Source organism: Temnothorax longispinosus, chromosome 10 (genome assembly GCF_030848805.1).
Source record: "Temnothorax longispinosus isolate EJ_2023e chromosome 10, Tlon_JGU_v1, whole genome shotgun sequence".
NCBI classification, from domain to species: domain Eukaryota; kingdom Metazoa; phylum Arthropoda; class Insecta; order Hymenoptera; family Formicidae; genus Temnothorax; species Temnothorax longispinosus.
In genome coordinates, this window is record NC_092367.1 from 15497435 (window position 1) to 15509579 (window position 12145).

The window sequence follows — 12145 nt, forward strand, 5'->3', positions numbered from 1 at the left end:
CCCTATGTCGGCAGAGTATCCGTAGAAGAGGATACTGTTGACTTCATCTATCAATTTGTGAAGAAAAGATTTGTTGCCGTAGGCTACAGGAGTCTTAGCGTATTCTATACTGCCCCTGACATAATTGGGCCACCCAAATTTCAAAATTACGGACAACCATTTCATTTACCAATCTCTTTTTGTGATTTCTATGTATGCACGTGTATTTTCTGGTACTACCTATCTCTGTTATAGTCCTGTACAAAGTAATCGCTATATATTATATGTTACAAGATTTTCTACTATTTGACAATTTTGATTTTCTAATATAGAGGCCGATAAAGGATGGTACTGGTATTTCAATATCTCCGTGGCAAAAAAAAGATTTCATGATACCCATTGATAAGCAGGTCAGACAAACCGATTATGATGCGGAGATGAGCGAAAAAAGATATATTGGTATGTAATATTTAAATCGATAAATAAGATATTGTTAAGGAAGATGCGCTTTTGCTGAGAAGAGAGTAAATATATTTTCTATTTAAAGATATCGAGTTTCATGAAGCTGTATATCCAATCAAAGTCTGTATTTACGAAATATGTAATCCTGGAAGCGTAATTCAAATTTCGGCTCAAGATTCCAATAATCACTGGATTCAGTTGTGGGATGAATCGTCTCAGAACATTGTACTCCCGAAATCAAGATTATTTTCTCCACCGTTGTCGCATCCGTGTGACTTTAAAACCAAAATGCTCAAACTAGTATTTAAGGGCAATTCGCAGGTCTCTTACACAAAGCTAGATGCTGTGATGCTCATCGGTACATCAGAATTGATCCTATCTAGAAATCCTAACGAGAGTTTAACTAATCTGTTCAAAGAAATTAACTGTATGTACTCTCCATACCATGACGATGTTCATAATTTAACAACAGATTCAGAAAGTGCACACTTGGATATAGTTCATCTGCAACAGAATTTTTCCAAATACTGTGTTATTTGTAAAAGGTATTATTATATCATCGACATTAAATAATATTTGAATCCATTTTTTCTGTTAATAATAAAAATTAATTTAAAAATTTATTTGTTCCGATAATATTTGCAGCGACATAAGAAGGGTTTCTTATAAGAATAGTTTGAAGCACAAAGAGGTATCTCAGGAGATAATCCCTGGTTATGAGCAACCTCTTGATCAGAGATATCCCCGTCGTATTTTCTTGAAAAGTAATTCGAATTGTGCCAAGAGAGTGAAACTCTCATTGGATGAATCCATTGGAGCTATCACGCTGCAGTTTATCTGCGCTTCCGGTAAAGTATTCTAAGAAGTCTATTTCTCATCACAATATTTATTACAATGACATTTCGTACTTTGAGTATTAAAGTATTTATTTTGTATTATATTAATTATATTTTATTTTTACAGGATGAAATATTACTAAAAATATTTAAATACTTAGATGTGATAACATTATGCCGCATGAATGAAGTAAATAATATGCGCTTTGATATTTTAACACGGGATCCTCTACTCTATACACGTTTGAACATGCGATATATTAGCTCTGGCAAATATATGTGCAAATTATTTTGTTATTTTACACCTAGATGTAAATATTTGCAACAATTAGATCTTACAGGATGCAACTTTGATGTTAATGATTTCGTAAACTTTCTTGATAATTGCGGCAGGCGTTTAACGCATTTAAGATTAAGTGACTGCAACAATAATGGAAAATGCTTAAATCCTGTTCTACTTAAAACTTCAGAGACATGCAAAAATTTGAAAGGTATATGCATATAGTACATGTATATAATTGTCAAGATCAATGGTAAATTGTATAACAATTTGTAATACAAATTTTTTTTAGAATTGGATCTATTTTATTCTTACATAGACGACGAAGGATTTTCGTATCTTGAGGGGCTAAATAATTTGGAACATTTAAACCTTCCTCATCCTGGTGTAAGAACTGAACGTCTTTGCAAATGCAAAATACTGCAAAATAATCAACGGATGCGTCAGTTATCGGCAGACTGGATAAACGACGCAGTTCTAATAGAGTTGGGAAATTCGTGTCGTGATACTCGTGATCACTTGGAAGCAATAGATATAAAGGTCGATGTTGAATTTTAATCACGCGAGAATGTACCGGTGATGCGCCGCGTAGCGGGCGCGAGCCGAATCCTCTCGCCGCGCGAGCCCACGTTGCCGCTCGCGCCGCGCGCCTTCCGTCGTCCACGATCGCGGTTACTATCGCATTTCTATGAAGAACATAGACTATTGCCAGATACGCAACGAATATTTCTATACAGTTCACAATAGGTACCATTCTAGATTATATTTTTCCTATACTGTCTTAAAAAACAACGCTCAATCCAAGACATGTGAAGTTGGCAATTCAAGCTACAACGTCGAATATACACATATACTAGTATGGGACTTTTTTTACTGTTCTCATATTTCCTTGTTAGTATGGCAAATTTATTTACCTTTAGGTTACAAGATGTATCTGATCAAACTATTACTTTTCTATTGTCATATATTAATTTCCGGTTGAATACGCGTATATCTTACCGGTACCTAGCAAATCTAGTAAATTTTATTATGAGTATTCTACATTATTCGAGAAAAATTTTCTGCGTGTAAGAATTTACAAAAAGTGAATCTTAATCTGTAAGTGTGTGTTATATTTTCTTTTAAAATATACATTATTGTATTCTTTATTGAAATTTGTTTGCTCCTTTTGCGAGCATCTTGAAAGAGTTACATGAATTTTCTCTTTGCAATTAAAGTACTGTACTAATTACATCATTTTTGTTACAGATACGGATACCCAGCTGATGATGAGAGCTTATTTAGATTACTTTCCTCTTATCAAAACTTGCAAGAAGTTCATTTGTCCCATGCTGTCCTCACTGATCACCGGTTGGAATTACTAGCGCAATGCAAAAACTTAAAAAAGTTATATCTTGTTAACGCGAAACTTGATATACCTGATAATTGTTCCGTTATTTTGAAACAATGTCCTAAACTGCAGGAGTTTTATTTCAGGTTCTGTAATATAAATCAATTGGATAATCAATTGATTAATCAATGGAAGGAAAGATATCCGCACGTGTCCGTCTATACATTCAGATGCGGATAATTAAAATAGTTTTTGTTCAATAGGTTATTAGGACAATTCAATTTAATTTTTATATGTTTACTTTTTATATTTTTATACTTACAAATTTACTTTATAAAAATTATCTGATAAATTAGGTTTAAAATAAGTTAATGTTTAATAAAAACGAAATATTCACATTTATTTATAGTTTTGTTATTTTCTAACTGTTTTATCTTTCTTTTCTTTTTCATAATTTGAATTTTTTGGGAGATGGTGTCATTTCTTTTTCTGAAATAATTGATGTTCAGCGAAATACTAGAAAAATTATATTAATAACATCGTTATTAAATTCTCGATATTTTTTTATGTTTCTTTCGTTTATTTTCCGTAAAGTTTGTTGTAAAAATTTATTTTTATACTGTTCTGAAATAAACTCATGAAAGCTACTATAAATATTTTGGCAGAATTTGTCTGCTGTTTCCTCTTGAAAATTACACTATAATCTTTATATATTTAATCTTAGAATCCACCGTTTCTCCATAAAATAAAAAATATGTACACTTTTAGAATAAAATAACTCGAAGTATTTGAACCTTCCCACTATATCATATTTTTGCTTCCACGCGAGATGAGATGTCGCATGGTATTAAGTGCAAGCTCGTACACGAGCCTGACCACAAAATTTATTGAATATAGGGAACGACACTCTTACACTTACGTAATTGAAGTTAAAGAGTATGTGAGATTGTGTATTTTTGTATGATTAGATTGACAAACGGTTTATCGTATTACAATTAACGTACAATACATTCAGTTTCATACAGAAGTATTTGCTGTGTTAAATACAATGAAGAAAAATGATGATTAGAGTACTGACGAATAATTCTTTCTTTTATAATCTTAAATCATACACCTTGTATCTATTGAGAGAATTAACTTATCAGAAAGACATGATAACCATTGTATATTCTTATTTTGAAATTATTATCTTATTGTTAGTTAAGTATAATGTAAATCAATCTCTCTTTCAAAGAAAGGATCGTTCGAAATATGCACATATATACTACGTTTACGCGAGCGTTACTTTTGTAGTAACTTACGATAATTCACTCGATCGTTTACGCGGAGTAAATAATCGTAAGTTACTACAAAATTCCGTTTACGTGAAGGAAAATCCTGTTTACGCGAAAGGAATTATCGTAAGTTACTACAGAAGTAACGTTCGCGTAAACGTAGTAATAGAAACGTAAAATAATACAAGCAAATATCATAACATATAAGGACAAGAAATAATAAGACAAATAAAATAATGTACCAATTCTCTTTTAATCATGAAAGACTATAATAAATCAGTACGACTGCTGAATAAAACAAAGATTTAACTTACGTGAAAATAAATAAGTAATCTCGTAAAGAAGGAAATAATCTTTCTAAATGAAGTAATTAAATAATATAAAATTAAACATACTCCAAAAGTAATGACTTTCTTTTAAAAAGATAAAGGATTACGTTAAGACTGCTTGTTCTGCATGTTTCTACAAATCGAATATAACGTATCTTTCAATATTAATTGACACAGGTACTTCATCAGCAATAAAGCACATTATCCAATAAGTAATAGAGCGGTTTATAATCAAACTTATATACTACATTTACGCGAGCGTTATTTCTGTAGTAACTTACGATAATTCCTTCGCGTAAACGGGATTTTGTAGTAACTTACGATAATTTACTCCGCGTAAACGGGTGAATTATCATAAGTTACTACAGAAGTAACGCTCGCGTAAACGTAGTATTAGTTAAAGATGAATAACGAATTCTCTTAAGTAATGATTAATCATAGACAGATAAATACGTTTTATCTTTAATAACGCAAGAAATGTTAATATCAACGAGATTGAACCACAATAAACGCAAGTATAACGCCGTAGTCAAGTGAATATCAGAATTACGCGAAACTTTACTGTTATGCTGGGTCTACAATGCGAGTCGCAAAGTCGTGAGTCGCAAGAATTGACCAATCACAGTCGAATTTGAGAAGAATAATCGCAGCATTAAGGCCATTGCACGTAACAAAGTTTTAGTCGTAATCGAAGATAGACCAATCACAGTCGATTATTCTCCTCGCGCTTGAAGAATAACCGAGTGTGATTGGTCTATTTTCTTACGGCCTTACGATTAAAACTAAAACTTTGTTACGTGCAATGGCCTTTTTATGCTGGGTCTACAATGCGAGTCGTGAGTCGGTCGTAGGAAATTGACCAATCACATTCGAATTTGAGAAGAATAATCGACTGTGATTGGTCAATTTCTTGCAACTCGCGACTTACGACTGCTTGCGACTCGCATTGTAGACCCCGCATTATAGAGGCCGTAACCGTTGATTGAAGCCGTAATCTTTAAGAAATTGACCAATCACAGTCGAATGTGAGAAAAACAATCGACCGATGATTGGTCAATTTCTTAAAGATTAGGCTTAAATCAACGGTTACGGCTTCTATACGAAAAAGTATGTGTCCGGGCCCTAATGGTCAATCCAGACAAACTTGCATAAGTGCATAAGCATATATATATAAAGAAACAGATTGGTCTATTTCCTTATGCACTCTGGGAAAAAATAAAAACGGTTATAACCCACTTTAGGGTAGCCCACGATTACGCGTAACTAAAAATTGTAATTAGCTATTCTATTTCAAAGATTTTTAAGTTATACTAGTCAATTCTATCAATTAGTTCTGTCGATATTCAGTTACGTAAAAATAACTTTCACACTTAAGGGGCACTAACCAAAATGTTAATTAGAGTTACGATATCCAAATAATTTGATTACTATAACCATGGGCCCCAAAGTGGGTTAAATAGTATATTGTGCACCGCAAAAGTCGAAAGTAGCGTTTTTCAGACGAGTGTGAAGTTTGCCGCCCGAGCCGAAGGCGTATTCTGATTTGTCAGGTCGAGGACTTGCTACAACCGTCGTATATCGCTATACGCCATGTTATGTGCTTTGGCTCTAAAATGCTATAATGTATGTGACGTAAACTATAGATTAATTACCCACCCAGAGTGAGTTTTGGAACATGAGCCTGAAATTCTATCAAGTTGAGAGACTTGTGGTGGAAATCAACCGTCTCGCGTTGTAAACGCGTACATATGTTCTCGAGATGCTGCGTTGCCGGCCGCAGCGGTATACATTGACATGCGCGGCGCGCGCAACTCGCCGGCGCCATAGACGAACGCCACGTATTTTGTTATGTGCTAAGTGCTAACCGTGTCGCCGCGTACCGGCAAGTGCACAACATAACGGAACATTTATCACGCTGATTACCGCCGCTATCGGTGGTCCAGTCAGTTTCAGATCCTCGTCGACGATGTTTCGCGTGCACGCGGGCGCGCTGATCTGCGCCCTCGCGCTCTACCTGGGCGTGCGGAGTGGCTGCACCGCGGCCGACCTCGTGGACCCGGACCTGGTGGTGCGGAACGTCGAGCGGCACATCGACCTGCAGTCCCAGCTGACGAAGATCAGCACCCGGGTGGTGCTGGACAACAGCGGCCGGGACCGTAGCGTCCCGAGCTTCCTCTTCTGCCTGGACGACGCCCAGAGCCGGTCGGTCAGCTACGTGGCGGCGCGGGTGGAGCCCGGTAAGCTGGAGCTGAAGGTGAAGGAGACCAAGGTCGCGGCGCACCGCGACCGGGTCTTCTACTCCGTCGATCTTGGCAACCATCTGGCGGCCCGGCGCACCCTCACCGTCGAGCTCGAGACGGTGTTCACGCACGAGCTGGCGCCGCATCCCAAGCAGATCACCCAGCAGGAGAAGCAGCTCGTCCGGTACACGGGGAACGTGTACGCCTGCCTGCCCTACGCGGTTGCCAAGCAGACCACCTACGTGGCGTTGCCCACGCGCAACATCGAGAGCTACACCAAGATCAAGCCGGTCTCCCAGACCGGCTCGATGCTGGCCTACGGTCCGTACGAGGCGCAGCCGCCGTTCGCCTACGAGGAGATGACGGTGCACTTTGAGAACAACAACAAGTTCCTCACGGTGACGCGGCTCGAGAGGGTCGTCGAGCTCTCTCACTGGGGTAACATAGCCGTCGAGGAGCACATCGATCTCCTGCACACCGGAGCGTTGTTGAAGGGGTCCTTCTCGCGTTACGAGTACGCCCGGGAGTCCAAGTCCGGACAGGCCAGCATCCAGAGCTTCGACACCGTCCTCCCGGCGGCCGCCTCCGACATTTATTACCGCGACGAGATCGGTAACATCTCCACGTCGCACACCCGCGTCAAGAAGGACTCGGTGGAGCTGACTCTACGGCCGAGATTCCCGCTGTTCGGCGGCTGGAAGACCCGTTACACGATCGGGTACAACGTGCCCAGTTACGAGTACCTCTTCCACTCCGGGGACGAGTTCGCGCTGGAGATGAGACTGCTGGATCACGTCTTCGACGACATGGTCGTGGACGAGCTGGTCCTGAAGATCATTCTGCCGGAGGGCGCGCGGAACATCAAGCTGGAGCTGCCGTATCCCGTGACCCGGCTGCCGGATTCCCTGCACCACACGTATCTGGACGTCACCGGACGTCCGGTGATATCCGTGACCAAGAACAATCTGGTCGAGAATCACATTCAGAATTTCAGGCTCAAGTACACGTTCCCGCGTCTGCTGATGCTGCAGGAACCGCTGATGATTGTGCTGGCGCTGTGGCTCATGTTCCTGGCGGTCATCGTGTACGTGAGATGCGACTTCTCCATCGACAAGGACGAGGCGTCGGAGAGCAAGCTGAGGATCGCCGGGCAGTGCGAGAAGATCCTCGCCGCGCAGGATCGCCGTATCGCGACCTACTACAATCTCGAGGAGCAGCTGGCGTATCTGAAGGTGTCCAAGGACACGAACGGGTTCCTGTCCGCGATCAAGGGCATCAATCAGGATTACAAGGCGGCGAACAACGCGCTCAACGAGATCGCGCAGAAGATCAAGGGCGAGTCCAGCGACGTGTACGATCGCATCCAGGAGCTGCAGAAGTGCGATCGTTATCTGAAGGAGATCTACGGCCAGCTGCAGGGCCTGTATCTGGAGAAGCTGATCCCGGGCAAGATCAATCGGCAGCAGTTCATCGACATGGAGATGGCCATTTCCAGGAAGAAGGAGGACTGCATCGAGAAGATCAACACGATCGTAAAGTCGCTCCGGTAATCGTGTCCCCGCGTAAAATAAAAACCCAAGGACTTTCGAGAGCAACGAGCGGTGTTTGCGATTTGCAATATACAGTAACGCCGAACCTCGCATCTGTTAATATTCCATTCGCGAGCACGACGGAAGGATTCCATACATTCACAAGCGCATCGAGTCACGAGAAAACTTATCTAGATTTAAGATTTATAAATAAGGATTTATATATATATATATATATATATATATATAATAAAAAAAAATATATATATATATATAGAAAAGGAAACATGAAACGAAACGTTTTCGTTGTATTCTTTCTGTTATCTTCAACAAACGTTGTATCAATAAAAAAACTTGTAAAAGATAATCCGATGCTGTTATATATCTCTATCAATGTTTCTTATTAAAAAAATGCTCGCGTGGAATTGAGTGCAGCCAGTTGAACTTGCAAAGCTTGAGAAAAATAACTTTGATCATTTACAGATGATTATATAATTATGTATAAATTGTGATTGCTAGATGTGGTACAAGTTGCAGATAAAAATTCTTTTTGATTGTGATTGCTGGATACGTTTCAAATTGCAGCTGAATATATATTACAAGTATAATTACATATTATTACAATATATATTACAAGTATAATTACATATTATTACAATATATATTACAAGTATAATTACATATAATTACAATATATATTACAAGTATAATTATATATTATATTACATATGTTACAATTATATATTAGTTACAACATTCTATTGTGGAAAAGAGAATTGTGCAGAAGAGACGCAAGTGCATGTTTATGCAGCTGCAAGACCTAGACCCCAGACCCCCTCCTGATCGGTCTAATCTCGTTCGTATTTTTCTTTTCTAACATATATATCTAAGATGAGGAATTACGCTAGCGGTTGCTATACGGGCTGATCGATGGCGGGCGAATTGACGCGCGACGAGGATAGCGTCGGGACGATCCCTACTGCGCATGAAAGCGCAACGTCAGTCCTCCATCGGTCTCCCATGTGTCGTTCCAGCCGAGCCGGTGGAAACGGCGCGGACACCTGCTAACCTCTCCGTCTACCCTCGGCCGAACACCCGCACGAACGGCCAGACTCCGCCTAGGAAACGTTTCATGCTCGCAGCTAGAATGTCCAATTTGCGGAAATTCATAGGTAAACGCTGTCATTCCTCGCGTTCTGATCGATTTACGCGATTTCCGTCTCGCGATGGGAGGTTATGGCGACGCGAGACTTTTTAAAGGTCCCTTTTTAACTCGACGAGATCCCTACCGTCGATCTCGGTGGATTTTCCGATCCTCGCCCTTTCTGGAGGATGCCGAGTTCTTGTGGGAGTCCTCGAATGCCTCGCGAGACGCGTTGGATGTTTTAGCGTCGTCCGCAATTTTTTGTGCATCAGTAAAAATACTTTGCTGGCACGTTGAAGTATCTGTAAACATATACAGAACGTCTTGCACATTGCACATTTGCCTTGAGCGATTTCCTATTAAATGGAGAGTAAGTTAGCGTACTTCATTTTTGCTCCAAAATTGTTGTAGACATTGGAGCCAATTTAACGGATTCCATGTACCAAGGGATCTACCACGGGTCCCAGAAGCATCAGCCGGATTTGGATAAAGTTTTAGAGCGAAGTTGGAAGAACAATCTCTCGAAGATCATCATCACGGCTGGCAGCGTGGAGGATAGCAAGAAGGCTCTCGAGATAGCGAGAACCGATGGCAAGTATTATTAAAACGTGAGAGATTGCATTGATATAAATCTTTCTTCGTTTTCAAATTAACGGTTCAGTCGTAGATCTGATCTTAGTTTTCAATTCCCGTCTTATATATGTATTTCTACCAATATAAAATAATTTTTATCTCGGTTTAACTTAAGGTAAATGTACCAATTACCTGAATACCTACCTATGTCTGGACATTTTTATTATTTTAGCCCTTAAATAAGTTATAATGCAAATTAAAATCAAAGAATCAAAGATAAAAATATTTTTCTTGTATTATAGTTTTATCTTTGAAATTAAAAACTAAAATGGTAAAGGTGTCCAGACATAGGTTTTAAGTGTTATTAGTTTAGTGCATTTACCTTACTTTTCATCTTTTTCCAGTTCTATGAATTAGAAAAAGATAGAAGATAAGTCAAATCGAGATTAAAGTTAAGCTACATTGGTAGAAATGGACATTGCCCAATTAATTCAAATTAGTTTTGCACGTGTGACTGATCGCCGTCAATCAATAAATTGCAGACAGACTGTATTCGACGGTCGGCTGCCATCCGACCCGTTGCAATGAATTCGACGAGTATGGCAATCCGGAGGAGTACCTCAAGTCGTTGTCGGACCTGGCGCTGAACAACAAGGATAAAGTCGTCGCTATCGGCGAGATGGGCCTGGATTACGACAGGCTGAATTTCTGCCCCAAGGAGGCTCAGAAGAAGTACTTCGAGCTGCAATTGTCGTTGTGCTCCACGCTGAAGCTACCCATGTTCCTGCACTGCCGCAACGCCAGCGACGACTTTGTGCGAATTCTGAGGAAGCACAAAAACGAATTGACGCCGGGCGTTGTACACTCCTTCGACGGCAACCCGGAGGACGCGAATTCCATCCTACAATTAGGCTTGTACATTGGCGTCAATGGATGGTAAAAGATCGACAGTGCTGATAATTCTCGTTAAGAGCTGAAAGAAGAAAGGAGAGCGCTTCGATAATCCCGTCTCGTTTCAGCTCGTTGAAAACAGAGGAGAACCTTTTCGCGATCACTACCATTCCGTCGGACAGGCTTATGATAGAGACCGATTGTCCGTGGTGCGAGATCAGGTCGACGCACGCATCCGCGAACGACGTTATCACGCACTTCCCGTCCGTGAAGAAAGAAAAGTGGCAGGCGGACCAGATGGTTAAAGGACGGAACGAACCCTGTACGATAGTGTAAGTACCCTTCTCTTCCCCGCAAGTCGCAAAAGAATTATATACGATACATTATATATGACAGCGTTAACTTCTACAAGATCTTTAAACTGTGGTGTATGTATACGATACGATCTTAATTACTTGCAGTCAAATATTAGAAGTCCTAGCGCGGATCAGAGACGAGGAGGAGGAGTACCTGTGCAATCAAATCTACAAGAATACGATGAAGCTTTTCTTCCCGTACGAATTATAGTGTGCGAGTACTCGGCGCCGCGAAAATATAAGCGGACTTGAAGCGCGCTGACGGGACACGCGCTCGCGGTGAAGTAATCAGGGATAAAAGCTGTGAACGTGCGCAAAGCGGAGTGAGGAAATAAGAAAGAAACAGCTAGGGCACGCTGCTGAAACTCTATTGAAGGGAGGAAATGAAGACACTCATTTTTACATACGTGGCTTTATGGAAGTGGCTAACCGTCACTGTCCACAGATCTCTCTTCCCATGTAAAACTTTAATATATTCTTGTTAAAATTATATTATTATCATATCTCATATTCATCTATCGCATTTCATCGCTATCCATTTCATTATTATTATTATATTGCGATATTTATTAATACTATTCTGCTATTCCTAAAAATATCACCGTTGCCGCTGTGATTTATTTCTGTGACCCATCTTTCCGTAATGATTTTTCCTTAAATCTTTTTATTACGGTTCTGTAGTAATTTCTCCTTTACTACGTCTACAAGAAGAACCGTTATGAAAAAAAAATTTTATTCGATCATTCAATATAATCGAATGTATATTCAATCAAAATCCTCAAAATTATAAATGAAAAAAATACAAAATACTAAATATCGCACTTTCGACGATTTGCGTACAATAGATGTAATGTATGGATATACATATATATATTACTTAATAATAATTTCAAAGAAAGTGGCAGAAAAATATTCATCTTAA

The 12145-nt window shown here is 39.7% G+C and overlaps 2 protein-coding genes and 1 long non-coding RNA gene across 3 annotated transcripts; all 3 read left to right on the forward strand.

The window, feature by feature from the left end:
* The first annotated feature begins 319 nt into the window (after window positions 1-319).
* Window positions 320-1762, forward strand: LOC139820968 (uncharacterized). The gene is made up of 3 exons (XR_011734152.1): window positions 320-438; window positions 527-1289; window positions 1405-1762. It is a non-coding gene; the product is annotated as an uncharacterized lncRNA (long non-coding RNA).
* Window positions 1763-6297: 4535 nt separating this feature from the next.
* LOC139819963 (ribophorin I) lies at window positions 6298-8486 on the forward strand. Its single transcript, XM_071789799.1, has one exon. The coding sequence runs from the start codon at window positions 6457-6459 to the stop codon at window positions 8278-8280; it is 1824 nt and encodes a 607-aa protein (XP_071645900.1). The 5' UTR covers window positions 6298-6456; the 3' UTR covers window positions 8281-8486.
* Window positions 8487-9040: 554 nt separating this feature from the next.
* On the forward strand, window positions 9041-11821 carry LOC139819964 (deoxyribonuclease TATDN1). The gene is made up of 5 exons (XM_071789800.1): window positions 9041-9431; window positions 9815-9998; window positions 10523-10912; window positions 10996-11199; window positions 11329-11821. The coding sequence occupies exons 1-5, from the start codon at window positions 9245-9247 to the stop codon at window positions 11432-11434; spliced, it is 1071 nt and encodes a 356-aa protein (XP_071645901.1). The 5' UTR covers window positions 9041-9244; the 3' UTR covers window positions 11435-11821.
* The last annotated feature ends 324 nt before the right edge of the window (window positions 11822-12145 follow it).

Bases quoted from the DNA above. Each gene is read 5' to 3' on its own strand.
- LOC139819963 (XM_071789799.1), top strand. From the start codon at position 6,457: ATGTTTCGCGTGCACGCGGGCGCGCTGATCTGCGCCCTCGCGCTCTAC.
- LOC139819964 (XM_071789800.1), top strand. From the start codon at position 9,245: ATGAAAGCGCAACGTCAGTCCTCCATCGGTCTCCCATGTGTCGTTCCA. The intron at 9,999-10,522 runs GTATTATTAAAA...AATTGCAGACAG, and splicing joins ATAGCGAGAACCGATGGCAA to ACTGTATTCGACGGTCGGCT. The intron at 10,913-10,995 runs GTAAAAGATCGA...GTCTCGTTTCAG, and splicing joins TACATTGGCGTCAATGGATG to CTCGTTGAAAACAGAGGAGA.